At 40.1% G+C, this 27,528-nt stretch overlaps 1 protein-coding gene across 3 annotated transcripts in view; it reads left to right on the top strand.

The window, feature by feature from the left end:
- Positions 1-27,528, top strand: part of EIF2B3 (eukaryotic translation initiation factor 2B subunit gamma) — a 143,110-nt gene that overhangs the window by 67,151 nt on the left and 48,431 nt on the right. For all 3 annotated transcript variants that reach the window (XM_058552232.1, XM_058552233.1, XM_058552231.1), the window contains exon 6: positions 26,381-26,470. In XM_058552232.1, the coding sequence (XP_058408215.1) occupies positions 26,381-26,470 (90 nt within the window). The remainder of the gene's footprint in view (positions 1-26,380; positions 26,471-27,528) is intronic.

The raw sequence follows: 27,528 nt of genomic DNA, 5'->3' as shown, positions 1-27,528 counted from the left end.
GTGATTTCTTGTCTGCCCTTCTCACAAGACAATAGTTCTCAACCCTGGGGAGCGTTTTAAAAAATGCTGATGCCTGAGGCCCACCCCTAGAGATTCTTATTTAATTCATCCGGCACAGGACGGACATTTTTTAAAAGCTCCTTGAGTGATTCTAATGTGCCTATGTTGAAAACCACTGTACTAGACACTCCTGTTCAACTTACCAGAGATTGTGGCCCAGTAGTGCTGCTCTGTAAATATTTGATAAAGGGACAGTCATTTGGTCTATCAGAGTTTAAAGAAATTTTCCAGCTCCCCAGGGAGAGCAGTAAACAATGCAGTAAAGAAAGTGGATCTAGCACCTGAAACTGCTGCTTGGCGCCCTGAGTCTCATTCTCCAGGGGTGCAGGCCGTGTCCATAGGGGAAGGAGAGAGCTCCAGTTAGTGTAGGCAACATCTGTCCAACACCATAGACATGTTTGCAAGACCGAATAAACTCTGGAGTACTCATATGGCAGCCCACTAGATTTGTGGTGTCACAGTCAGGCCTAATTGTGTGGTTGACAGTTGAGCACTCAGGGCTGAATAATTCTGGAGAATTAAATGACTTATCAGTTAAAAAGTACTTAGCTGACTGTTTGTCTCCCTCTTATAAGGACCATTGTAATTACCATTGGGCCTGCCAGGATAATCTACCCGTCTCAAGATTCTTAACTTAATCACATCTGCAAAGTCCTTTTTGCCATATAAGATAACATATTCACAAGTTCCAGGGATTAGGATATGGACATCTTTGAGGGGCCGTTATTCTGACTACCACAGTCCTCTTACTTTTTTTAACATGGTTTTCAATAGCTGTATAATCATCTGTCATATGAATATATACCATCATTTATTTAACCATATCCAGTATTGTTGGGCATTTAGACTTTCTAATTACCTAGCACTTGATTTTTTTTAAGTTGGGTTTATTAAGGCATCATTTACATACAGTAAAATTTACTCTTTGTCGTATAGTTGTCCATCAGTATCCTCGGGGGATTGGTTCCAGGACCCCTGCAGGTACCAAAATACCTACTGTGGATGCTCAAGTCCTTTATATAAAATGGCACAGTGTTTGCATGTAACCTAGGCACATCCTTCCATATACTTTTTTTTGTTTTTTTGTTTTGTTTATTTTTTTATTGCAGTAACATTGGTTTATAAAATTGTGTAAATTTCAGGTGTACATCATTATACTTCTATTTCTGCATAGATTACATCATGTTCTCATGTTCACCACCCAAATGCTAATTACAATCCATCACCACACACGTGTGCCTAATCATCCCTTTCGCCCTCCTCCCTCTCCCCTTCCCCTCTGGTAACCACCAATCCAATCTCTGTCTCTATGTGATTGTTTGTTGTTTTTATCTACTACTTATGAGTGAGATCATACAGTATTTGACCTTCTCTCTCTGACTTATTTCACTTAGCATAATACCCTCAATATCCATCCATGTTGTCACAAATGACTGGATTTCATTGTTTCTTACGGCTGAGTAGTATTCCATTGTGTATATATACCACATCTTCTTCATCCATTCGTCCCTTGATGGGCAGTTAGGTTGCTTCCAAGTCTTGGCTATTCACTGCAGCGTGAATAACGCTGCAGTGAACACAGGGGTGCATGTTATCTTTACACATTGGTGTTTTCATGTTCTTTGGATAAATACCCAGCAGTGGAATAGCTGGATCATATGGTAGTTCTAGCCTTAATTTTTTGAGGAACTGCATACTGTTTTCCATAGTGGCTGCACCAGTTTGCACTCCCACCAGCAGTGTATGAGAGTTCCCTTCTCTCCACATCCTCTCCAACACTTGTTTCCTGTTTTGTTAATTATAGCCATTCTGACGGGCGTGAGGTGATATCTCATTGTAGTTTTGATTTGCATTTCCCTGATAGTTAATGATGTTGAACATCTTTTCATGTGTCTGTTGGCCATCTGTATATCTTCTTTGGAGAAATGTCTGTTCAGGTCCTTTGCCCATTTTTTAATTGGGTTGTTAGTTTTTTTGTTGTTGAGATGTATGAGTTCTTTATATATTTTGGAGGTTAACCCCTTATCAGATGTATGGTTTGCAAATATCTTCTCCCAATTGTTAGGTTGTGTTTTTGTTTTGTTGATGGTTTCCTTTGCTGTGCAGAAGCTTTTTAGTTTGATGTAGTCCCATTTATTTTTTTTATTGTTTCTTTTGCCCTGTCAGACATGGTGCTTGAAAATATGTTGCTAAGATCAATGTCGAAGAGCATATTGCCTATGTTTTCTTCCAGAAGTTTCATAGTTTCAGGTCTTACATTCAATTTTTTAATCCATTTTGAGTTAATTTTTGTGTATGGTGTAAGATAATGGTCTACTTTCATTTTTTTGCACGTGGCTGTCCAGTTTTCCCAACACCATTTGTTGAAGAGACTATCCTTTCTCCATTGCTTGTTCTTGGCTCCTTTGTTGAAAATTAGCTGTCCATTCACATTGTCTTTCAATGTTGTTGCTTGAGTTTGGGGCTGCAAGCAAACTCTAAATTCTCAAGAGAGGTGTTCATAAATTCAAACGTATTTGTCTTCCTGATAAACTCTGGAAAAGATATTGAGTTCTTGTTATCTTTGGTATCACAGGGCTGTGGGATCAACTGCTATTTCATATTGAAAGAACATTCCCTATATGCTTGTGTTTGCAATCTGAGTGCTGGCAAAATAAAGCTCTTTCTCAAGTATGAAGTCAAGCCTCAGGGATGCTAGGGTTCTCGCCTTTCACTTAGGTGATTGTGGCCATCAGAGAGAGCCTGCTTTTCCTAGGACCTCAGGAAAGGTTGATGATGATGATAGCAGCTATTGTTTTTCAAATTTTGTGCCAGGCATTGTGTTAAAGTCTTCTTACAATAACCCTGTGAAGTAGATACTATTATGTGCCATTTTACAGATGAGGAAATTGAATGAAGATTTAGTTAGAAATAAGAAATCTCAATAAATATTTGTTGAATGAATGAGTGGGAAGTCACCTAGTGACCAGCTGTGATTAGGGTCTATAATCTAGGGCTTTGGCACTTTGCGATGAATGTTGTGGTATAGAACAAGACCATATGATTTCTGTTGCATTCATTTAACTCTGCTGTTACAGCACAAAAGCATCCATAGATATGTAACAAATGAACATGGCTGTGTTCTGATAAAACTTTTATCTACAAAAACAGGCAGCAGGGCCATCAAACTGGCAGGCTATAGTTTGCCAGCCCCAGTGGAATTTTCTTTTTCTCCTCCATAAGGAGTATCTATGATGGGACCTTGTTAATACAGCTTGTTTCTTACAGCAGTCAGTATATCGCTGACTAGATCTGGAAGTCTTTCTATGAAGAAAGAAGTAAAGAGTTTGTTATGGATGTTGTTTTCTTTTTTTTCTGAATCCATTTGTCAAAATCAAATGTTAGGAAACAGAGGGAGTTTCTTTGTATTTTAGAAGAGCTCACCATAAGATGCAATTAAATAATCTCTCTTAATGTATTAAAAATATGATCTTATTTGTAGTAGATATTTTAGAATCATAGACTGCCAAGAAGGTCATTTAGTCCAGTCAGCTACATTTCAGATAATGATGCCGAAAGCCAGAGGAAGAAGAGTTTGTTCCATATCATTCATCTAATTAGGGACAGAGCTGCGCCTTTTCTATTAGTTTATGCTTTCTACTTTTCAGGAACACGTTGTTCAACTGGCAAACATTTATTGAGTTTCCTCCTCTCATCACACCACTGTTTAGTATTTAAGGGGATCCTTGAGGCAGGAGACAATCTCAAAGAGTTCATTAGCCTCGGTAGAAGATAAAATCATGCATATAAAAGGTTAACAAACAATAGCAAACAATATCAGATACTGAACAATTATGGCCAACAGTGTTCTAAGACTTCAGAGATAATATCAATCCCTAGAGACTGAGGTGGTCAGAAAATGTAATAGAATAATTTGGCCTTGAAGGATGGATTTGGATCAGATATATAAAGGGACGTGAGAAGCTAAATCCTGTGTGGGGAGAATGTTGTGAGCAAAGATGTGGAGTCAGGGTGTGCAAGACTTGTTTAGGAACAGTTTGGCCCAAATGGAAGATCTTTGTTGGGGAGCACTAAGAGATAAGACTGAGAAGTTAAGTTAGTACAAAAATAGAGGGCGTGGAATACCAGGGAATTATTAAAGACTTTTTAAGGAGATAAATGATAGTTCAAATTCCGGATTCTGGAGACAATCTGACAGCAGTGTGCAGGATAGATTTAAGGTATAAGACCTGAAAAGTATCGCAGTATGGCATTGCTAAATTTACAAGACTCCACAGGGTAAAGAGATTGTGTCCTTTGAGGGGCCGGCCCCGTGTCTTAGTGGTTAAGTGTGCACACTCCGCTACTGGTGGCCTGGGTTCGGATCCCAGGCACACACCGAGGCACCGCTTCTCCGGCTGTGCTGAGGCCGCATCCCACATACAGCAACTAGAAGGATGTGCAACTTTGACGTACAACTATCTACTGGGGCTTTGGGGAAAAAAAGGAGGAGGATTAGCAATAGATGTTAGCTCAGAGCCGGTCTTCCTCAGCAAAAGGAGGATGATTAGCATGGATGTTAGCTCAGGGCTGATCTTCCTCACAAAAAAAAAAAAAAAGACTTAAAAGAGATTGTGTCCTTTGGAATGCAGAAAAAAGAACTACTTGTGATTATTTTTATGTGAAAAAAGGGACCTCACTCATGTATGCATCCATCAGGCACTGACATTTATGCCTTGGTCTATAGTCATGGGCCACATAATGACATTTTGAAATGGTCAACCATGGACTGCATATACAATGATGTTCCCATAAGATTAGTACTATGTAGCCTAGGTGTGTAGTAGGGTATACCATCTAGGTTTGTGTAAGTATACTCCGTAATGTTCGCACAGCGATGAAATCGCCTAATGACACATTTCTCAGGATGTATCTCCGTTGTTAAGTGACGCATGACTGTATTAGAATTGGCAGGTTTAGAAATTAAGTTCTTAGAAGCCAGAGTCATATATTTCTATAGTTACAACCAGAGAGTGGAGACTGTCTCCTGCTTTCTCTTTAACCTCCCTGGGAACTAGCTTATGGCTCCATATGGTGGACTGTTAGTAAATGCCTTAGTCCCAGTGGTCCCTGCCAAAGAAAGCAAGGTTTGGGCATGATAGGAGCAAAGAATATGGACAGCTAGAGGTAAGGTGAAAATGAAGAGCAGATGGAGGTGTATTTTTCCCTCATAGGTGTTGAGCTCGGGGCCTTGGGTAAGCACTGGGGCCCTTAAGACCAGATCTTCCCCGAGTTTCCTAAGACTAGGTTGCATTTTTGGTTGTTGACAGATTTTTCCCCTCCATTCTTTTGACTTGTGATCTACACCCCAGTGATTCAGGATCTTTGAACAATGGCAGGATAAATGAGCAGTTAAAGTGTTCATCCCCGCATTCCTATGACCCTGTGGGGGCACTGTGCTCCTCCTGGCCTCAGTGAGATGGTGGGTAAAAGCAAATTAGATTCAGATTTTCCAACACTTTTTGAATATGAGAATACAATACTTCCTTTTTTTTTTTTTTGTGAGGGAGATCAGCCATGACCTAACATCCGTGGCCAATCTTCCTCTTTTTTGCTGAGGAAGATTTTGTTACATAAGAGAGCTGGAAATCTCTTGTTTTCAAGTTTCTTTTCTCTAGTACTGGTTGTAGGAGAAAAGGACACTCATGGTGGAGTGTACCTCCCATCTCTTTTCTCCCTTTCTGAGAGAGGAGGAAGTGTTTGCTTGACTGCAAAGAGAGGGTTCTGTTTTGTTGGGCTTTGGGCATATTTAGTCCTGGGAAGTGAGATAGTATGAGACACTTGTTGGAGTAGGAGTCCTGCTAAGCCTATAGTCAGGGGCAGTCTCCCCAGCAAGCTGTTCAGTTGTCAGGTAGTACTGGTAACTTTACTCCAGTGGGCCCAGATTCTTAGTACCCCAGTAGATTTGGAGAAAGCACAACACCTTCCCCACCTGTCGAATTGATGCATAAACAGATTTGGATAGGCATTATGTGTGGTGGAAAAGAATGTTGGTGGTAGAAAGAGCATGGTACTAGAAATTCAAGTCCAGAGAATTTGAAATTTAGTCTTGAGACAAACCAGTTATATGACCTTGAGCAAATCACTTGCTTCTCTAAGCCTCAGTTTCCCCAGCTGAACTTGGCTTAGTTGTTCTTTAAAGACCCCCTTCTCCAGCTCTAAAATGCCTGTTTTATTTCTGAAAGACATGTGTTTTTAATAATTCATAAGTAAAAGTTATTTGTGCCAAATATGTAATAAGAAGATCATGTAGCTTTTCTCCAATGTTATGTTGTTTTCTTTTGAATACTAGTCAAGGTTTTTTACTGGAGGGGTAATGAAAATATTAAAACAAGCTTCTAAAGGATATCTTTTATTTTATTTTATTATTTTTTTTGTGAGGAAGATCAGCCCTGAGCTAACATCCATGCTAATCGTTCTCTCTTTTTGCTCAGGAAGACCGGCTCTGAGCTAACATCTATTGCCAATTCTCCTCCTTTTTTTTTCCCCCCAAAGCCCCAGTAGATAGTTGTGTGTCATAGTTGCACATCCTTCTAGTTGCTGTATGTGGGACGCGGCCTCAGCATGGCTGGAGAAGCGGTGCGTCAGTGTGCGCCTGGGATCCGAACCCGGGCCGCCAGTAGCAGAGTGCGCGCGCTTAACCGCTAAGCCACGGGGCCGGCCCTTCACTTATGTCTTTTACCCCATTCTCCTCTGCCTTCCCTGGAACCTTGCTCCATCAATTTTTCCAATACTCTCCAGAATTTTCAGCTTTGCTTTCGACTACTTCTTTCCCCTATACCTATAAACACATTGCGTATAGGATAAAGCACAAATTCCTAAGGCCATCAGTCAGCATCTAACTATGCTTACCCCTCTCACCTTATATCTCACCATTCTGCCAATACAACCCCATTCTCAGCACTCCACATACAGCCGTGGAGAGTCGCTTATACTTCTCTGACTTCTGCATCCTTTTTTACACCTCTGTCCTTTTGCTTTCACCATTCCTGGCACTCCCTTGCCAAAGTTACCCTTCTTTCCCTAGCTAAATACCTGCTGTTCTTTCAAGCCTTAGCTCGAATATCACTTCTCTATGAAGGTTTTTCTGGCTCTCTTTGCACTAGGCAGAATTGGCCTTTCTTCCTTTGTGCTTGCCTGTATACTATAGAGACTTGTAGATAATATCTATAACGCTTTATTGCTCTGGACTATTACAGTAGTCCAATAAATTTGTTGGAAGAAGACATTAATGGAGCCAGAGTGTCATCTTGTGTTTGAATGTACTCTGGCATGGAGTTTTTATGGGCAGAGCCAAGTGAGACCTTTTTTTTTTTTTGCTGAGGAAGATTCTCCCTGAGCTAACACCCACTGACAATCTTCCTCTTTTTTTTATTTTATTTTATTTTTTGCTTGAGGAAGATTCTCCCTGAGCTAACATCCACTGACAATCTTCCTCTTTATTTTATTTTATTTTATTTTTCGCTTGAGGAAGATTAGCCCTGAGCTAACATTTGCGCTGCTCTTCCTCTATTTTGTATGTGGGTCACCACCACAGCATGGCTGACGAGTGGTATAGGTCCACGCCTGGGATCTGAACCCACAAACCCTGGCTGCCGAAGTGGAGTACACCAAACTTAACCGCTACACCACGGGGCTGGCCTCTTAATTTTGTATATTGGAGAAAGGGCTGAAACAGCAACATTCCGACCACATTCTTTTAGTCAAAGCAGTCACAAACCAGCCCAGATTCATGGGGTGGGAAAATAAACTCTACCTCTTGATGGGAGGAGCTGCAAAGTCACTTTACAAAGAGATGTGTATACAGGGAAGGGAATAATTGTGTCCATTTTTCAAAATAATCTGTCATAGTCCTAACTACCAAAGGGTTTTAAGTAGGAGAATGACATGATAAATTGCCTTTTGAAAAGATAACTCTGGATGTAGTGTGTGAGTTTAGTACACACACAGAGAGAGCAGGTAAGGGGGAGGGTATTATAGTAATCCAAGTAAGAAATAATGGTAATTTGGACTAGGGTATTGACAGTGGCAATGGAGAAAAGTAGATAAATTAGAGAAGGATTTAGCAGGCAAAATCTCAGGATTTGGTGTGTGATTGAACCTTGGGGCTGAGGTGTGGAAAAGTGTCAGGAATTACATTTCTGGTTGGAGCAACAGGATAGGTAATAATAAGATAGGGAACACTGAGTTTGTGGAGGTGAGATCCAGAGTTCAGTTTGAGATATGCTGAATTTGAGGTGCTTTTAAGATATCCAGGTTAAAATGTCTTAAAGAAGTAAGTTTTATATTTGTACTTGGAGCTCAGAGGATAATAGGACTATGCTTAAGATAAAAATTTGTGATCATTGATATATGGATGGTGACTGAAGACATGGACATGGATGAAATCACTTAGGAAGGGAGCATAGCATGAGAAGAAAAGAAGGTTAGGAATAGGCGTAGGCCAGCTAGAGGATCATGAACTTCCAAAGGAAACATAGAGCAGAGAGAGAAAGAGAAAAGGAAAACCAAGAGAACATAATGTCACAGAAGCCAGGGGGAGGAAGTAGCAGTAGTGTTGAATGTGGCTGTGAGGGCAGGTGAGATGATAATTTTAAAATGATCATTATATTTTACTAAAATGGAAATCATTAGTGACCTTATTGAAGTGGGTAGAGTGGAAGATGGTGAAATGATAATAGAATAGTCCAATGTGTTCAATCACACACTAAAGAATATTAGTGGACTATTGCACTATTCGACTATTCTTTTGAGAAATTTGGCTGTGAAGGATAGGAGAGAGATTAGGACTAGAAGAAGAAGAAGAAAGGTTTGAAAAATGATATTTTAATTTGGGAAAAACTGAGAACGTCTTATGGTAATACAAGCCATATTTCATGGTAGGCAGTTCCTAAGGGCCCAGCCTCTCTCTCTAAAGGTACTATGTGGAATTAGGTTGAAAGAAAGAGCTCCTCAGCATAGCTAGATAATAGCTGCTACCCTGACTGCAGGAGGCATCACTGTTATAGTAGGATAACTATTTAGTAGTTTGCCTCATTCCTGCCCCTATCTTCCTACTCCCTGCCGTGCACCTAAGCTTGCCAACTCTTCTGGACCAATCAGGAATATTCTGAAGTATACCCAAACTCATTAAGACCCTCCTGAAGTCTCCCAACATTTGTTTCTGATGACTCTGTATCTCTTATTAGAATGTATACTCTTTTAGGACATTCACTAAGTATTATTTAGTACCGGCCATGTAAGACACTGTCCTGGACACTGTGCTGATGTGATGATCAGGTCTCGAATCCTCCTTCCCTGAAAGAGGTGATCGATATACACAATGTAGAATAGGACATTAGTACTAGAAGATATTTTTCTGATGAAATTCTCTAAGTATTTATAAAGGAAAAAAAAATCTCACTAGATTAGGAGAATCAGGGAAAATTTTATGGAGAAAATTATATTTGAGGCTGGAGCTTTAAGGATTTATAACATATTGGGGGTAGTGGGTGCGCATGTGTAGGGGCAGGCATTCCAGAAGGAACCACATGAGCAAAGGCACAGAGAAAAGAAAGCAAAAGTTACTGTGTTACTCAGTTTCTCTGAAGCATAGAGTATAATTTGAAAAGGTTTAATATTAGCAAAGGGAAGTCTTTAGAGGTTTACAAACAATAAAGTGGTTACTAGGTCAGAGCTATGTTTCATTCATGTTATATACCTAATACAGTTCAGTGCCTAGCACATATCCAGCACTCAGGAAAAATTTATTTACCTAACTGTTGAACTCCAAAGGATGGGGAGTGTCTGAGCAGGTTGTTTTGTAATATCTTTTGAATTTGATATAACTATGCAAGATCTGGAACCAAGCTTTGAGAGGGATGAACCTCTTAGTGATCCTTCACTGGGCCTTTGCCTCTGGCCATCTACACAACCAGCTTGGAACTGGACCTGATGACAATAGGAATATTGCTTCGTGTTCCCGGGAGAACTGAGGACTGAAAGATCGACCTGTGAAAGGTTATATTAGCTGGGCCAGTGAGACCAAGTGGAATGCAAATTAATATGTGGATTTTTACCCAGTTTCTATAGAAGGTGATAACTGTTTTTTATTGAATTTTTCAGACATGGTGGAATAGGTAGCTTGGAAGAATAATTTGGGAGAGACAGCTGTCTTTCCTGGGCTTGTCTTTGAGTAGGAGCTCTTTGTCAATGGGGCTCTGCAGATTGCTGTCTAGAGTACCTCTTGGGGAGGGTGAGGGGCATTCTAGGCCTCAGCAGGTTCCAGCACTCTGGGTTAGGATGGCAGGGAGGGTGAAAGCAATGTGAGTGAAAGCAATGTGATCCTGCCTAGGAAGGCTTTGCTGGCTCCTGTATTAATGTTAGACATGTAATTCTCATCAGTCTAAGTGATGGTTTTTTTTATGTGTAATTTGGATAAGCTCTAGTGCCCAGTTTTTCTTTCTTTTTTTTGTGTGTGTGTGAGGAAGATCAGCCCTAAGCTAACATCCATGCTAATCGTTCTCTCTTTTTGCTGAGGAAGACCGGCTCTGAGCTAACATCTATTACCAATCCTCCTCATTTTTTTTTCCCCCAAAGCCCCAGTAGATAGTTGTATGTCATAGTTGCACACCCTTCTAGTTGCTGTATGTGGGACGCAGCCTCAGCATGGCCGGAGAAGCGGTGCGTCGGTGTGCGCCCGAGATCCGACCCCGGGCCGCCAGTAGTGGAGCGCGCGCACTTAACCGCTAAGCCACGGGGCTGGCCCCTCTAGTACCCAGTTTTTCAATCAAACACTAAGCTAGGTGTTACTGTGAAGGTATTTTGTACATGTGGTTAATATCAATGATCTTGATTTTAAGTAAGAGAAATTATCCTGGTTAATCTGGGTGGGTGTCATCCAATCAGTTGAAAACCCTTTAAACCTAAATCAGAGAACTAATTCCAGTAACACAGAATCAATTCAGCTAACCCATCCTTAAGGTTCTGTTCTTCCAGGACCACTTCTGGTAGCAATTTCTATATCAGAGAAGCAGGACTACCGTAAGTGATATAGAATAAAGAATTTACTATGCAATTGTGGAAACTGGTAGAACAGTGTATGCATGCTTTTGCTTCTGTGTCTAGTTTTGAGCTTGAAATCGCTATCAGTCAGACCAACAGTCGGAAAGGAAAGCTGGATTGTACAAGAGCAAGAACAAACAGAAACCCACAAGGACAACCTGGTACCCACATCTGTCTCTTAACCACCTTCAGCCTCACAGTTGTGGGTGATCTGCAGGAGAAGCTGGCATTCTTTATCACCGAGCTACATCGTGCTTGGCTCAGAATTCAAGAGAAGCTGAAGGAGGATATCTGGCGGGTTCTGGAAGAACTGCAGCTCTGGGTACTGTTCTGTGCCTACTAGGTGAGCTAGCAAATCAGTGACATGCACAAGTTACCACAGTACTTGGCACCCTCCATCAGCCTTCAGAGCGTAAAAAATGTGGCTGCAGCTTTACTTCAGCCTTCTAAATGTCACACAAAATATCTCTTGTGGCCATTGCTAACTCAGAACCATTCAGAGGGGCTGGCCCCGTGGCTTAGCGGTTAAGTGCACACGCTCTGCTGCTGGTGGCCCGGGTTCGGATCCCGGGCGCGCACCGACGCACCACTTCTCCAGCCATGCTGAGGCCGCGTCCCACATACAGCAACTAGAAGGATGTGCAGCTATGACATACAACTATCTGCTGGGGCTTTGGGGGAAAAAATAAATAAATAAAATTATAAAAAAAAAAAAAAAACCATTCAGAGAAGAGAATTTTGCATAACATCATTCCAGCTCAGCTAAGTTAATACATACAAAGCCAGCATACCATGTATATGTATTTCCTTAAAACAGTAACTTTCCATGATTTTCCATCACCTGAGACACAAAATACAAACTTTTTAACATGACATCTAAGCATCATAGAAGGCTGTCCATGATCTGGCCTCTGGCTGTCTCTCCAGCTTTAACCTTTATCATTGTATTCTGGGTTTTTTTTTTTTTTTCCATACCTCTTTGCCTTTGTATACCTAGTCCCTCAATCTGAAATATCCTTTTCCTGCTTTATCAGCCTAGCAGATTTCTCCTCATCATTCAGAACTACTTCCAGCTCCATCCACACCTGTGAAACCTTATCTTCAGCCTGTTCCTGGGGCTGGCCTGCTGACCTAGTGGTTAAGTTCAGCATGCTTCTCTTCGGCAGCCTGGGTTCAGTTCCCGGGTGTGGACCTACACCACTCGTCAGCGGCCATGCTGTGGGGCCCACATATGAAATAGAAGAAGGTTGGCAACAGATGTTAGCTCAGGGCGAATCTTCCTCAAGCAAAAAGAGGAAGAATTGGCAACAGATGTTAGCTCAGGGCGAATCTTCCTCAAGCAAAAAGAGGAAGAATTGGCAACAGATGTTAGCTCAGGGCGAATCTTCCTCAGCAAAGAAATCTGCTCCTTTCGACAGATCATTGCATCCTTTTGTGTACTAGCTCCCTACATTGCTATGTGTACCGCATTATACTATAAAATGTTTTTCAACATGTAGTCTTCCCTACTACATTGTGAGCTCCTAAGGGCAACATCTGTTTATTTCAACTCTTTGTCCCTGGTACCAAGCATGGTACTTTGCCCATGATAATAATAATAATTGTTATCATTTAGTGAGTGCCTAATATATGACATGTACCATATATGACACACTTGAGTAATTTCTAATCATCCTAATAAGTTTCCAACAGGTTGGTAATATTGTACATCTCCATGTTTGTTATTTTTTTTTTTTTTCCTTTTCAAAGTAATTTATTTTGGTTCACTTTTTTTTTTCCATGTTTGTTATTAATTAATATATTACCTAAGATTAAAAATTGCAATAATTTTCCAATTTTCTCTTAGGGCAATGGAACTTTTTCTTTAAGTGAAATCTTATATAGAAACCTAAGATATAAAACATAGAACACAGGGTTTTTCTGATTCAGCCTTCCTTTAGCAATTCCTGAAGCATCTCCACGAAACTCGGGAACTCTTTGAAGCTCAATACTCCGTTTTATGACAAGGAAACTGGCATGAGGAAAGATTGTGCCATATTTAGTGGCAAGAACCCTGACTCTTAGTCCAGGGCTCTTTTTACTACACCAAGCTGCCTTGCAACTGTGACTTAGCTCACTATTAAGCCAATGATACTACAGAACACAAGTTGTCTCAATTAGTGGTCTCAATACATTAGTCTCGAGATACTGAATATGCTAGAGACATAGGCGATGATTCTGTGTTATATACCTCTTACCTTTGCCTATACACAACCTGAGACCTACTTCCTTTAGAATAAAGACCAAAATCCTTAATATGGCCTAGAACTTTTCCAGCCTCATCTTGTGCCTCCCCCCGTCTTGTTTTCTGTGTTTTATCAGTACTGGGCATCTTTAGTTCCTCACACTCACCAATCTGCCTCAAGGTCTTGGCATCTACTATTTTCTCTGCCCAGAGTGCCCATTTCAGTTTCTCCACCCCTTTCACCTGGCTAGCTCCTGCTCTTCCTTCAGGTCTAAACTTAAACAGAAGCTTCCCCTCATCTTCTGACCTGGTCTGGGTCCCCCATTATATGCTTCTATAGCATTCTGTGCTTGCCTTTTACATCATTACACACTTGCAATAATTTATTTTTCATTGCACTGTAAGCTTCATGCAGGAGTCATGTCCATTTTGTTCATTTCTGTATCCCAAGTGCCCTTGATATAGTAGATATTCAATGAATATAAGCTAGGGACAGTCTCCTAGAAGAGTGAAGTGATTTGTTTTTGACATGGACTAAAATAATTTCCTTTGTTTTTCTGTCAGTACAATGAGGAGCAGCACTTAGAACTTAAGAACTCTTCCAGCTCAGGCAGTCTCTGCTGCTTTGAGTCCAGGGCTTTCACTTCAACACGCCTGCTCTTCTTGGAGAGGCCTAAGCACCGATCGTCCCATAGCCCGCTCTGCTGCATAGGCAGACCTTTGGTTTGGTGACTCCACATGCCCTCCTAATGATCAACAATCTGTCATTCCTGCCACCTACAGTGCCAAGATCAGGCATTTGGGGTGGTATGGTAGGTGCCTTCCTATAAAACAACTACCAGGTAGTTACGCAACAAGTGCATGCCCCAAAATCGATCTCGTTAGAATTATAGAAAGCTAGTAAGTAGCCGTGCTTCACTGGTCCTTCTCTTTCCTCTACTTCTGAGCAATCTTGGTTATTTCAAGCATATCTTGGTCTCTAGTTTCTTTTAAATTGTAATGATTACGCAGTAGGGAATTAGCTCTGACTCTTCTAGTGGGAGAGAAGATGCTTCTTTACTGGAACATGTTTAAGATTGCCAAATAAAATAGAAGGTGATTGTCTGACAGTCTCAAATAGAGAGACAGGTTGTTTATGTTGTTGCGTTGAACCCTTAAAGATGGCTAAGTTATCATAGGAGGCTTTTATCCTCATTGGAATTGTCACTTCTGGTTCTTAAGAATCAGTTTCAAGCTCCAGTTCCCCTGGCATCTGAATTCAGGAACAATCCATGACGTTTCCTTCACCCGTTAGCATTCATATTTATGCAAAGAAAAGCATATGTTCAAGTTTCTTTTGTATTTTGAGTTTTTGTTCAACTGAGTTTTCTTCATTCTGTTCCCATTCCTTACTATTCGCCTGTCCCCAAATTTTGGACTCAGTCTGGTTTTGAAAAAGTCATTCTGTGCAGTCATATAAACTGTTAGGACATACTCAGTTTAGGCTAGTGAAGGCTTTCTTTCCTTCTTCACTAGGTCACTGTGGACTGTCTCAGCATACACACCAGTTCTCCCACTATGCTAGAAATTCTTGAGGTCCCATTCACAGCAGTGCTGAAAGTCTAATAGTGTGCCCTCTTGGGCTGTCTAGATGAATTTCAATTTTTAAATATGCCCCTACCATAAACTGTTTCTTTATCTATCAGCCTTTTCCTACTTTTCTAGGAAGTGAGTGTTGTAATATGAGCATGTCAGAGAATAGAGATCCCAGTTGGCCTTTGCTATAACTTATGCAATAGGCAGAATAAAAACTATTCAGTTCCTCCTGCACACATGATTCTGGGGAGGAACCTTTGCCCCCATTCTGTGGAAATGAGGATCTGAATCCCTTGAGATCTTTTGGGGAGAATTACAGATCTTGTTATTACCAGAGGGACTCAGATCTTTTATTAGAGTCATTAAGAGCTTTAGACATTTAGGGCCGGCCCCGTGGCTTAGCGGTTAAGTGCGCACACTCCGCTAACTGGTGGCCCGGGTTCGGAACCCCGGGTGCGCACCAACGCACTGCTTCTCCGGTCTTGCTGAGGCCGCGTCCCACATACAGCAACTAGAAGGATGTGCAACTATGACAAACAACTATCTACTGGGGCTTTGGGGAAGAAAAAAAAGGAGGAGGATTGGCAATAGATGTTAGCTCAGAGCCGATCTTCCTCAGCAAAAAAAAAAAAAAGAGCTTTGGACATTTAAAATCTTAAGTTTATTCTACTAGGGAGCAAATGGTATAATTTTAACCATAGTAATTACTTTTTTTTTTAAGTATTTATTTTGTCTTTCATGGACATATTTCCTTCTTTCTGGGCTGCCTTTCTGACCTGCTTTTTTATTCCATAACCATATAGTTCTACAAATGTTTTTTTTTTGTACAATGTTGGTGGTACAACTGAAATAGTTGTGTGTTCAGTTTTCTTTGAATTAAAGCAAAGCTCAGAAAAATCTTGAGTCTGCAGTCCTGCATTATCCTGAAGACTAGTGTCTGTGTGGTAGTCTTTCCTACAGCTTCTCTAGAGATCTTAAAGCTTTGTCCCTGACACACAGTACTTCAAGTTGTTAATAGTCGGAAAAAATTTGAGTAAGTAAATACTGAAATACATGTACAGCTTGGTCCTTGAACTCCTGGTGATTTAAAAATAATCTTCCCACATACGTATGGTGACAGATAAAAACTAGACTGTTGATGGTGAACACAATGCAGTCTATACAGAAACTAATATATAATGATGTACACCTGAAATTTACACAATGTTGTAAGCCAATATGACCTCAATAAAATAATTTTTAAAAATAAATAAATATATAATAAAAGTAATCTGCCCAAAGCAGGCAACTGTTACTTTGGTAGCATTTCTTAACATCAGCTTTCCTGCTCTCCAAGAATGTGTAAGGAAACTTGGAAGCAGAATGATAAAGAATTCCTCTAGGCTTGTCTTATGTCAATGCTTAGAACCCGATTCCTTAGCAAATTCCTTTTTGAATGGTGTACCACTAGTGGCTAATAAACTCCTGAATAGGATATTTAGCAAAGGAGCAAATACAAAATATACCAACCAAGTATTCTGCCTTCCTTGCCCCAAATTTAGATGAGGCTGTTTAGAGCAGGGCTTCATCTGTATAGAACTCCTATGGTTATATATGGAAAAAAGAAAGAAGTTGCTTGAGAGACCTATGAGGTAGTAGAAAAGTTTTAGAGTCACACATACCTAAGTTTCAATCCCAGTTCTTCTACTGTCTACCTCTGTGACCTAGAAAAGTTACTTAACCTCTCTGAGTCTCTGTTTTCCTCATCTATAAAATGAAGACAGAGATGTTATGAAGATTAGTATATGTGAAAGCACATTGCAAAATGCCTGACACATAATAACTATTCAACAGATGTTGGTTCCCTTCCTTCCTTCCCATAAGTAACTAGAATCAGTTAGAGTGTTGGGTTGAAGTACACACATAGTGATATGCTGAGAACAGATGAGAGTTGAGAGCATAGGAGAGCCTTGTGTTAATCAGTGTGGTATAGTCTGAGCTACGAAGATCATGTGCCACATCCTGACTCACTCAACTAACTCAAGAAGAAATAGCAAATCTGAGTAGACCTATAACAAGTAATGAAATCAAATTAGTAATTAAAAATCTTTGGGCCGGCCCCAGTGGCTTAGCGGTTAAGTGCACACTCTCCACTACTGCCGGCCCGGGGTTCGGATTCCGGGCGCGCACTGACACACCACTTCTCCGGCCACGCTGAGGCCGCGTCCCACATACAGCAACTAGAAGGATGTGCAACTACTTCGTACAGCTATCTACTGGGGCTTTGGGGAGGAAAAAAAAGGAGGAGGATTGGCAATAGATGTTAGCTCAGAGCTGGTCTTCCTCAGCAAAAAGAGGAGGATTAGCATGGATGTTAGCTCAGGGCTGATCTTCCTCACAAAAAAAAAAAAAATCTTTCAACAAAGAAAAGATAGCTTTGAGGCTGCAAAATATGAAGATGGCTTCTTTAGTAAATTCTATCAAACATTTAAAGAAGGAATAACAATCCTTCACAAAGTCTTTCAGAAAATGAAAGAGGCAGGAACTCTTACCCAACTTATTCTGTGAGGCCAGTATAACTGATACCAAAGCTAGACAAAGCATAAGATCAATATCCTTTGTGAATATAGGAGGAAAAATCCTCAAATTGAATCCAGCAACATATAAAAGGAATTATATACCATGACTAAGATTTATCCCAGGGGTGCAAGGTTGGTTTAACATCTGAAAATCAATTAGTGTAATATACCATATTAATAGTATGAAAAATAAAAATCACATGATTATCTCAATAGACAGAGAAAAAACATTTGAAAAAAATCCACCACCCATTCATGATAAAAACTCCCAACAAACTAGGAATAGAAGGGAATTTCCTCAGGCTGATAAAGGGCATCTACAAAAAACTTACAGATAACAACATGTTTAATAGTGAAAGCCTGAATGTTTTTCCCTGAGATGGGAACAGGCAAGGATGGCCTCTCTGGCTATTTCTATTCAATATTGTACTAGAGGTTATAGCCAGTTCATTCAGGCAGGAAAAAGAAATAAATGGCATCCAGATTGGAAAGGAAGAAGTAAAACTATCTTTATCATAAGACAACATGATCCTGTATGTAGAAAATCCCAAGGAATCCACAAAACTACTAGAATTAATAAGAGTTCAGCATGGTTGCAGGATACGAGATCTATATACAAAAGTCAATTATATTTCCATATACTGGCAATGAACAATCAAAAAATGAAATTATAAGAAAATAATTCCATTTACAATAGCATCAAAAAGAATACAATACTTAGGAATAAATTAATAGAAGAAGAGCAAGACTTATATACTGAAAATTACAAAACATTGCTGAGAGGAATTAAATAAAATTTAAATATATAGAAACACATTCCATGTTCCTGGGTTGGAAAACTATTGTTAACATGGCATTTCTCCCCAAACTGATGTATAAATTCAACACAAACTTATCAGAATCCCAGTAGAGTTTTTGTAGAAATTGACATATTGATCTGGAAAGTTATATGGAAGTATAAAGGACCTAGAATAACCAAAACAATTTTGAAAAAGAATGAAAAAGTTGAAGAACTTATACTTCCCAAATTCCAAACTTAATATAAAGCTATAGTAATCAAGACAGTGTGGTACTGGCATAAGGACAGACATATAGATCAGTGGAACAGAATTGAGAGTCCAAAAATAAACCTTTACATTTATGGCCAGTTGAATTTCACTAGAGATGTCAAGTCAACTCAGTGAGCAAAGGATCGTCTTTTACATAAATGGTGCTGGGACAATTTGATATTCACATGCAAAAAGATTAATTTAGACCCTTACCTCACTCCATACACAAAAGTGAAAATGGATTACAGACCTAATGTAAGAGCTAAAACTGTACAAGTTTTCAAAGAAAACATAGGAGAAAATCTTCATAAACTTGGGTTAAGCAAAGAGTTCCTAGATACAGCACCAAAAACATAATCCATAAAAGAATTGATCAATTTTATTTCTTCATAATTAAAGACTTCAAACCTCAAAGGATACCATTAAGAAAATAAACGGATAAGAACTCAATAATAAGATGACAAACAACCCAATTTCAAAATAGGCAAAATATTTTTAATAAATTTTTTATTTATTTTTTCCCCCAAAGCCCCAGTAGATAGTTGTATGTCATAGCTGCACATCCTTCTAATTGCTGTATGTGGGACACAGCCTCAGCATGGCCAGAGAAGTGGTGCATGGGTGCGCACCTGGGATCCGAACCCCGGCCGCCACAGGGCCGGCCCTAGGCAAAATATTTTAATGGACTTTTCACCAAAGAAGATATACAAATGGCTAATAAGCACATGAAAAGATTCTCAACATCATTAGTCATTAGGGAAATGCAAATTTAAACCACAATGAGATAACTTCACACCCACTAGAATGGCTATAATCAAAAAAACAGGAAAAGCAAACATATGGAGACAGGAGGCAGACTGGTGATTGCCTGAAACTGAAGGTGAGAGGGGATTGGTTGCAGACAGTCATGTGAGATCTTATTTGGGTGATAGAAATGTTCTATAACTTGAGTGTGGTGATAGTTGTAAATTTTCTAAAAATCATTCAATTCTATACCTAAAATAGATGAATTTTATAGTATATGTTATACTTCAATAAAGCTGTTAAGGCCCAGTATCGTAGTAGTTAACTTCGCACACTCTGGTTCGGCAGCCCAGGGTTCGCAGGTTCGAACCCCAGGCGTGGACCTACACACTGCTTATCAAGCCATGCTGTGGCAGGAGTCCCACATATAAAGTAGAGGAAGATGGGCACTGATGTTAGCCCAGGGCCAATCTTCCTCAGCAAAAAAAGAGGAGGATTGGCATCGGATGTTAGCTCAGGGCTGATCTTCCTCACCACACAAAAAGAAAAGAAAAGAAAAGAAAAATATGGTATATACATACAATGGAATATTATTAAGCCTTAAAAAGGAAGGAAATTTTGACACATGCTACACATGATGAACCTTAAAGACATTATGCTAAGTGAAATAAGTGGTCACAAAAAGGAAAAATATGATTCCTCTTACTTGAGGTTCCTAGAGTAGTCAGATTCGTAAAGACAAAGTAGAATGGTGGTTGCAAGGGGCTAGAGGAGAGAGAACGGGGAGTTAGTGTTTAATGGATACAGAGTTTCAGTTGGGGAAGATCAAAAAGTTCTGGAGATAGATGTTGGTGATGGTTGCACTACAATGTGAATGTGCTTAATTAACTATACACTTGAAAATGGTTAAAATGGTAAATTTTATGTTGCGTATATTTTACCACAATTTTTTTTTAAAAAAGAAAGAAAGAGATATGAGCAGGACATTCTCTTTGAGGATCTTTAAAAGGAAATTGCTTCATAGATGTTAGCTCAGAGACGGTGTTCCTCAGCAAAAAGAGGAGGATTAGCATGGATGTTAGCTCAGGGCTGATCTTCCTCACAAAATAAATAAATAAAGTCTTAAAAAAAAAAAAAAAAAGGAAATTGCTTCCCTTGATAGACTATTAGCTACATGGTGGCAGAGACCCGGTCTGTCTTGTTCATCTCTATCTAGCACCATGCCTGTTACCATCGCTAGGCCATTAGTAAATGTTGTAGAATGCATGCTTGCAGTGGTAGATTCCTAAGTGTATTAATTCCCAGAAATCATTTTTTCAGAAGGAATTTTCTCTTTCTCATTAGATTGCATTATGTGCATTTGGAAAAGAACAATGAGAATAAAATCACAAGTGCATAATCTATGCCATCTTTTCTAGTACTATTCTAGGAGACATCTCTTTCAGTATGAGTTAAAATGGATGGCGAAGGAAGAATTCCTGGGGAGGTAGACTCACACTGATCCTGGAAATGAATGCCCAGGATATGGGGAGGCAGGATGAAAGAGTAGACAAAAGACCTAGAAGCCAAAATGAGAGGGGCGGAGGAAAGTGAGAAATATGGTAGATAGCTGCCTCTTTAGAGCAAAGTGGGACTCATTGGGGCCAATAGCCCTGCACCTACCTCACTTCACCCATAGCCAGACTGCAAAGACAGAAGTCAAAGGAACCTTGGCAGTCAGATATTCCATAAAGGAGGTAAATTAAAGAATTTAGAGAGGACTTTGGATAAGGTGAAATTGACAACAGAAATTCTGAACTCACAGAGGGAAGTGAGGCAGTAGGGCTAATGCCTGACAGAGAAGTATCATGCCACCTGAGAAGTCTGACCCAGCTGACCTCAGAACGAAGTCTTCACTGGAACTCTGAGAATGCAGTATACAGGCATGAATGCTCACATGCCGTTGGTTGTGAGGACTACCAAAGCCAGAGCTCTGTCTGGCACACTGAGGACAGGTGTAGATACTCCATTATACAAACAGGCTAAGGACTTGCATGAAGATGCTTTAAAAGCTGTTGATCTTGGGCTGGCCCCGTGGCTTAGTGGTTAAGTGTGCACGCTCTGCTACTGGCGGCCCAGGTTTGGATCCTGGGCGCGCACCGACGCACCACTTCTCCGGCCATGCTGAGACCGCATCCCACATAAGCAACTAGAAGGATGTGCAGCTATGACATACAACTATCTACTGGGGCTTTGGGGAAAAAAAAAAAAAGGAGGAGGATTAGCACGGATGTTAGCTCAGGGCTGATCTTCCTCACACACACACACACAAAAAAAGCTGTTGATCTTTGTGGCTAAACAGTAAATGCCTAATCCTTGCATCTTTCCCAGTATTTATTTCATGTATACATTCCTTGTTTTTTCTAAAATAATATTATTAATAATTGTTATAAGTATTTCACCTGTTGGTTTTGTTCCTTCCTTTAAAAACTGGTATTCCTGTTTTTAAGATCATAAAAACATGCTGTATTTCCCTCAAAATTTTAAACATTACAAATTCAAATTCTAAAATCTATGACTCACTCTTTTAAAAATAGGTCTATGAAGATATTCTTTATGTTCTTGATGGCTTATCTTGTCCTTGGTTTCCTAGACTTTTGTATCTTTGTCCATTGTCTGTTCAACTTTTCTGAGATCTTTTCTTCTCCACTCCATTTTTCTTTTTTTATAATAGATCTTTTTATTTATTTATTTATTTATTTTTTCCCCCAAAGCCCCAGTAGATAGCTGTATGTCATAGTTGCACATCCTTCTAGTTGCTGTGTGTGGGACACGGCCTCAGCATCGGTGCGCGCCTGGGATCCCAACCCGGGCCGCCAGTAGCGGAGCGCGCGCACTTAACCGCTAAGCCATGGGGCCAGCCCAATATAATAGATCTTTTTTAAAGCATTTTAAAAATTATGCTTATGTTGGGGCTGGCCCCGTGGCGCAAGCAGTTGAGTGCACGCGCTCCACTGCGGCAGCCTGGGGTTCGCTGGTTCGGATCCCAGGCGTGCACCGACGTACTGCTTGGTAAGCCACGCTGTGGCGGCATCCCATATAAAGTAGAGGAAGATGGGCATGGATGTTAGCCCAGGGCCAGTCTTCCTCAGCAAAAAAAGAGGAGGATTGGCAGATGTTAGCACAGGGCTGATCTTCCTCACACACACACACACACACACAAAATGTATATGTATAAAAAAAATTATGTTTAGATGAAGCATCTAAGCATCTTGTTAGATGAAGAAAATAAAAACCTTGTGAGAGTTTTTCAAAGATCTTATAGATTTTGAAGATTAAATTTTTTACACCATTTCTCTGAGCTTTTATTTTTATTTTATCATTGGAAAAATTCCCACAAGTTTTTCATATATATTATCTTTTATTGCATGGACTTGTTTATGGTTGGCAAATTGTTTTAAATTATTTGTTATAAACAAAATCACAATTATTTCTTATTGATAATTACAATTATTTATTATTAATGTTTTATTCATTTCCATTTACTGATTCCTTAATTTTATTTATTTATTTTTTTTGTGAGGAAGATTAGCCCTGAGCTAACATCCAATGCCAATCCTCCTCTTTTTTCTGAGACAGATTGGCCCTGGGCTAACATCCGTGCCCATCTTCCTCCACTGTATATGGGACGCCGCCACAACATGGCCTGACAAGCGGTGCTTCGGTGCGCGCCCGGGATCTGAACGTGGGAACCCCAGGCCACCAAAGCTGAGCACGTGCACTTAACCGCTAGGCCACCAGGCTGGCCCCTCCTTACTTTATTTTATACAAATCCAAAACATCTTCCTGGACCAGAGTAATCAGCCAGTTACTCAGATTTTACTGGTACATCTTTTGAAAAGAAGTTTTTTCTTTATTTTGTTTTGTTTTAAAATATCAATCCTTATATCTAATATCATTTAAAAACAATAAAATGAAATAAGGAAACCACCTTTTGGGGAAGTTAAATGCCATTTAGTCTCCTAGTCCCAAGATTTACATTCACTACAAATTTAACCTGAAAGAAAAAATATCTCTGAGTTGCCCATCTCTGTTCCTTTGTTGTATTCCAGATTTGTAGCTAAATCTCTAGACTTGAGTATACCAGCAAAATTTTTGGAACATTTTTTCTTTTTGTTTTTGTGAGGAAGATCAGCCCTGAGCTAACATCCATGCCAATCCTCCTCTTTTTGCTGAGGAAGACTGGCTCTGAGCTAACATCTATTGCCAGTCCTCCTCCTTTTTCTCCCCAAAGCCCCAGCAGACAGTTGCATGTCACAGTTGCACATCCTTCTAGTTGCTGCGTGTGGGACGCGGCCTCAGCATGGCCGGACAAGTGGCACGCACCAATGCATCGCTTGTCAGGCCAGGCTGTGGCGGCGTCCCATATAAAGTGGGGGAAGATGGGCACGGATGTTAGCCCAGGTCCAGTCTTCCTCACAAAAAAAAACATAGAAAAAGAAATAGAAGAATTTTTTGTTTTACCTACTTTTATGAGAGTAAAAAGCTGAAAAAACATTTATAAACTATAAAATGCTAAATGAATGCTAGTGCCATGTCTGCTAGGGATTGATAACAGATTAGAGGATGATTATTCAAACTCTTAAGTTATTCTGTTCCTGGTTGTATAATACAAGTTGACCTCAGCTATAAAAGTGAGAGTACTGTATCTACCTCATGAGGTAGTTGTGAGGATTAAATAATATAGGTAGCATGTGTGGAATGATTCCAGGAATTTGTAAACCAAGGGACTGAACAAGAGAATGCAACTTTCTAAACTGCTTAGATCAAGGCAGAGAATTATCAGGATGTGGACTTCAGAAGAAACCCTGGCACCACAAGGTAACCACATTCACATTTGCAAAATTATATTTCCTGAGGAATTTCTTAGAACTCAAGAATCTCAGAAAGTTAGGATTGGGAAGTACCTTCTACTTTTTCCTTCATTCTTATTGTATACATTAATTGGCATGCACACGTGTGTGTGTGTGTGTATGTGTGTGTGTGTGTGATGGGTGTGGGATCCCAAGTCTGACTCTGACTCCTCTGTTGCTCTTTTGGAAACATTTTGTTCTTCCTTTTCCCAAAAGAGTGGAAGCCCAGGGTGGTGCATTGTAACTTATTTGATAAATTATTTCTAGGATGTGTAGATGCCATGAGAATAATTTTCCTTAAAACTATAAGCCAGGGGCCAGCCCGGTGGCGCAAGTGGTTAAGTACGTGTGCTCTGCTGCAGCGGCCCGGGGTTCGCCAGTTTGGATCCCGGGTGCGCACTGACGCACCGCTTGTTAAGCCATGCTGTGGTGGCGTCCCATATAAAGTGGAGGAAGATGGGCACGCATGTTAGCCCAGGGCCAGTCTTCCTCAGCAAAAAAGAGGAGGATTGGCATGGATGTTAGCTCAGGGCTGGTCTTCCTCACAAAAAAAAAAAAAAAACTATAAGCCAGTCAAAGCAAAGCAACACCGAGTAAAAGAAAGATGACAACCAGGCAGTTATGATTGGAATCTTCATTTTTCCTCTCTACTCTTCCCTTCCTCTCCCTCAACTATCTGTTTTTATTAAATAAAATGACCTTGGACATTATAAATATGGCTTTTCTTAAGACTGAAACCAAAAATGGCATACTACAATAGACAGCAACTAGGCAAATGCCTTAATTTGACTTAATTTATTCATTTGTTTGTTTATTCAACAGCTATTTATTAAACATTTATTCTGTGTGAGGTACAATGCTCAGTGCTAAGGCTATAAAGATAAATCTCTGCCCTCAGGGAACTTTTAATCTAGTGGGAGAGAGAGACAAGTAAATAGGCTGATACTTTCTGTATAAGTTATCTGATAGAGGTAGGCACCAGTGTTGTGGGAGCACAAACTTGGGTTGTCAGTGAAGGTTTCCTGGAATAAGTATATCTGGGGAAAGTCCTGATGAATAAATGAGTAGGGAGTTAGGGAATATTCATAGAATTTTACTTCGTCATCTATGAAAATGGAGTAATACAGTAGTCCCCCCTTATCTGCGGGGGATACATTCCAAGACTCCTAGTGCATGCCTAAAACCCCAGACAGTACTGAACCCTACATATACTATGTTTTTTCCTATACATACATACCTATGATAAAGTTTAATTTATAAATTAGGCACAGTAAGAGATTAGCAACACTAATAATAAAATAGAACAATTATAACAATACACTGTAATAAAAGTTATCATAGATCTTAGCAACCTCAGCATACAATTTTTTTTTTTCTTATTAAGTTGAGAACTTTCACCTTTTCACTTAAAGGAAGCATTCTATGGCTTCTCTTTGGCATCTCCAAATTGCCAGTCTCACTACTCTTGCGCTTTGGGGCCATTATTAAGTAAAATAAGAGTTACTTGAACACAAGCACTGCACTACCACGAAAGCCGATCTGATAACCTAGATGCCTACTAAGTGACTAATAGACGGGTAGAGTATACAGGGTGGATGTGCTAGACAAAGGGATGGTTCACATTTTGGGGGAGACGGAGTGGGACAGCACGAGATTTCATCACGCTACTCAGAATGGCACACAATTTAAAACTTATGAATTGTTTATTTCTGGAATTTTCCATTGAATATTTTCAGACCTCGGTTGATCACAGGTAACTAAAACCTAAAGCGAAACTGCAGATAAGGAGGGACTACTGTACATGCCAAATCCTGGAGGAAAGCATGGCTAAAGTATGGCCTGCAGGAAGTGGGGCAGTTGGGACAGAAGCAAGAAAATGTTAGTTACAAGAATTGTGGGTAGGAGTTTGTGATAGAGTAGAAGAAAGTGGCTTATCAGTGATTTGATGGCTCACCAATTTTTGTTTAATGTCTTTGAAAGTCTAAAAGCTTCATAAAGTGTGAGACAGGGTTTCTATAGGAGAAGACCTTTTATGTGATAGGATCAGAGCTGGTATCCACCATCTTGGTGTCCCCTGAGTGGGGTCGGGGCAGCATGGCTCTGACCCTTATAAACTTTCTAATGCCTATGACCTAATAATAGGATAGAACCCATTTTACCTGATTGTGAGCCCCTTCTCTCTTATTCTTTTTGCAGGCACCCTAGAATACGTTTCCACACAGGCCTTGTGGACGCCCATCTCTACTGCTTGAAAAAATACGTTGTGGACTTCCTAATGGAAAATAAGTAAGTAAGAGGGAGGTAGAGTCAGACACACAGTGCTTAAACAAGCTACCTTGTGACTTAGTTTTAAACCTTGATGATGTTAGATAACCAGTTTGTATAAATAATGCAATTGATTCTCACCTTTGTTTTAGAAATGAAATTATGTTCTCAGCATAGTGTTATTTTGTCTGTACCAAGAGTCTCCTGCTTGTATTTTGGGGGCCTGTGTTACAATAAACCAGCCAAATATTTTTATAAAACTAACAGTAACCCTATGATGCCTCTTTCTACACAGTTCTAGCCTCTTCTTACTTCCTTCTCCAAGGGTGAGCTCCCCAGCTCTAGTGCTATTTGTCTCCAAGCAGATGTCCTTCCCCTAAGCAATTATCCTGTAGATGGGCTCTTTTAGCAAAGGGCCAGAGATTTACCCAAGGGGAGGGATAAAAGAAGAGCAAATTTCCCTCCAATTTTGGAAAAGAAGTCCACCTTACTGAATGAACTTTCATGAATGCAGAGAAACAAAATTTGGTACTTCTTCTGATTTTGCTTTGAGAACAGAACTGTGGGCCTTAAATACTTCCCAGAGACTGTGTCTGGCAGATCACAGGACTTGGGTTTCCAGAGATAAAACCTCCTTTTGTGGTTAATTCCAAGGATTTTTGATAGGATATGCAACTTGAGTCCTGAGAGCAACAGGTGGGAAAAGATTTAATAACTGCATGGTTAAGAAGAGGAGCAGCTAGTCTTCCTTGATGGCTGCTGGATAAGTTTCTGCCTTGAATAGCACTGGTGGACTGGAAAGCAAGCAGGCTGGTACCACAGCAGCAAGTTCCCTCAGACCAGTTGGGGAAGGGATCTGAGAACCTGAGTATAAATGCTAGCTCTGCCCTTGGCTGATAGACTTGGATATATACAGGAATGTTAAGGGGAACGGGAATTGTTCCTCTGTGCCCAGTATGATATTTCTTGCAGCATCCTAACCCTCACTCACCACAACACCTGCTAAACCCCTAGGAAGGCCCATGTAGAGCCAATGGTAAAATGAATCATTTGGACTCCTGGAAAGCTTTCCCAAGAAT

This window comes from Diceros bicornis, chromosome 13 (genome assembly GCF_020826845.1).
Source record: "Diceros bicornis minor isolate mBicDic1 chromosome 13, mDicBic1.mat.cur, whole genome shotgun sequence".
NCBI lineage: Eukaryota > Metazoa > Chordata > Mammalia > Perissodactyla > Rhinocerotidae > Diceros > Diceros bicornis.
The sequence above is the reverse complement of the archived record's forward strand: the minus strand, read 5'-3'. Positions and strand labels throughout refer to the sequence as shown.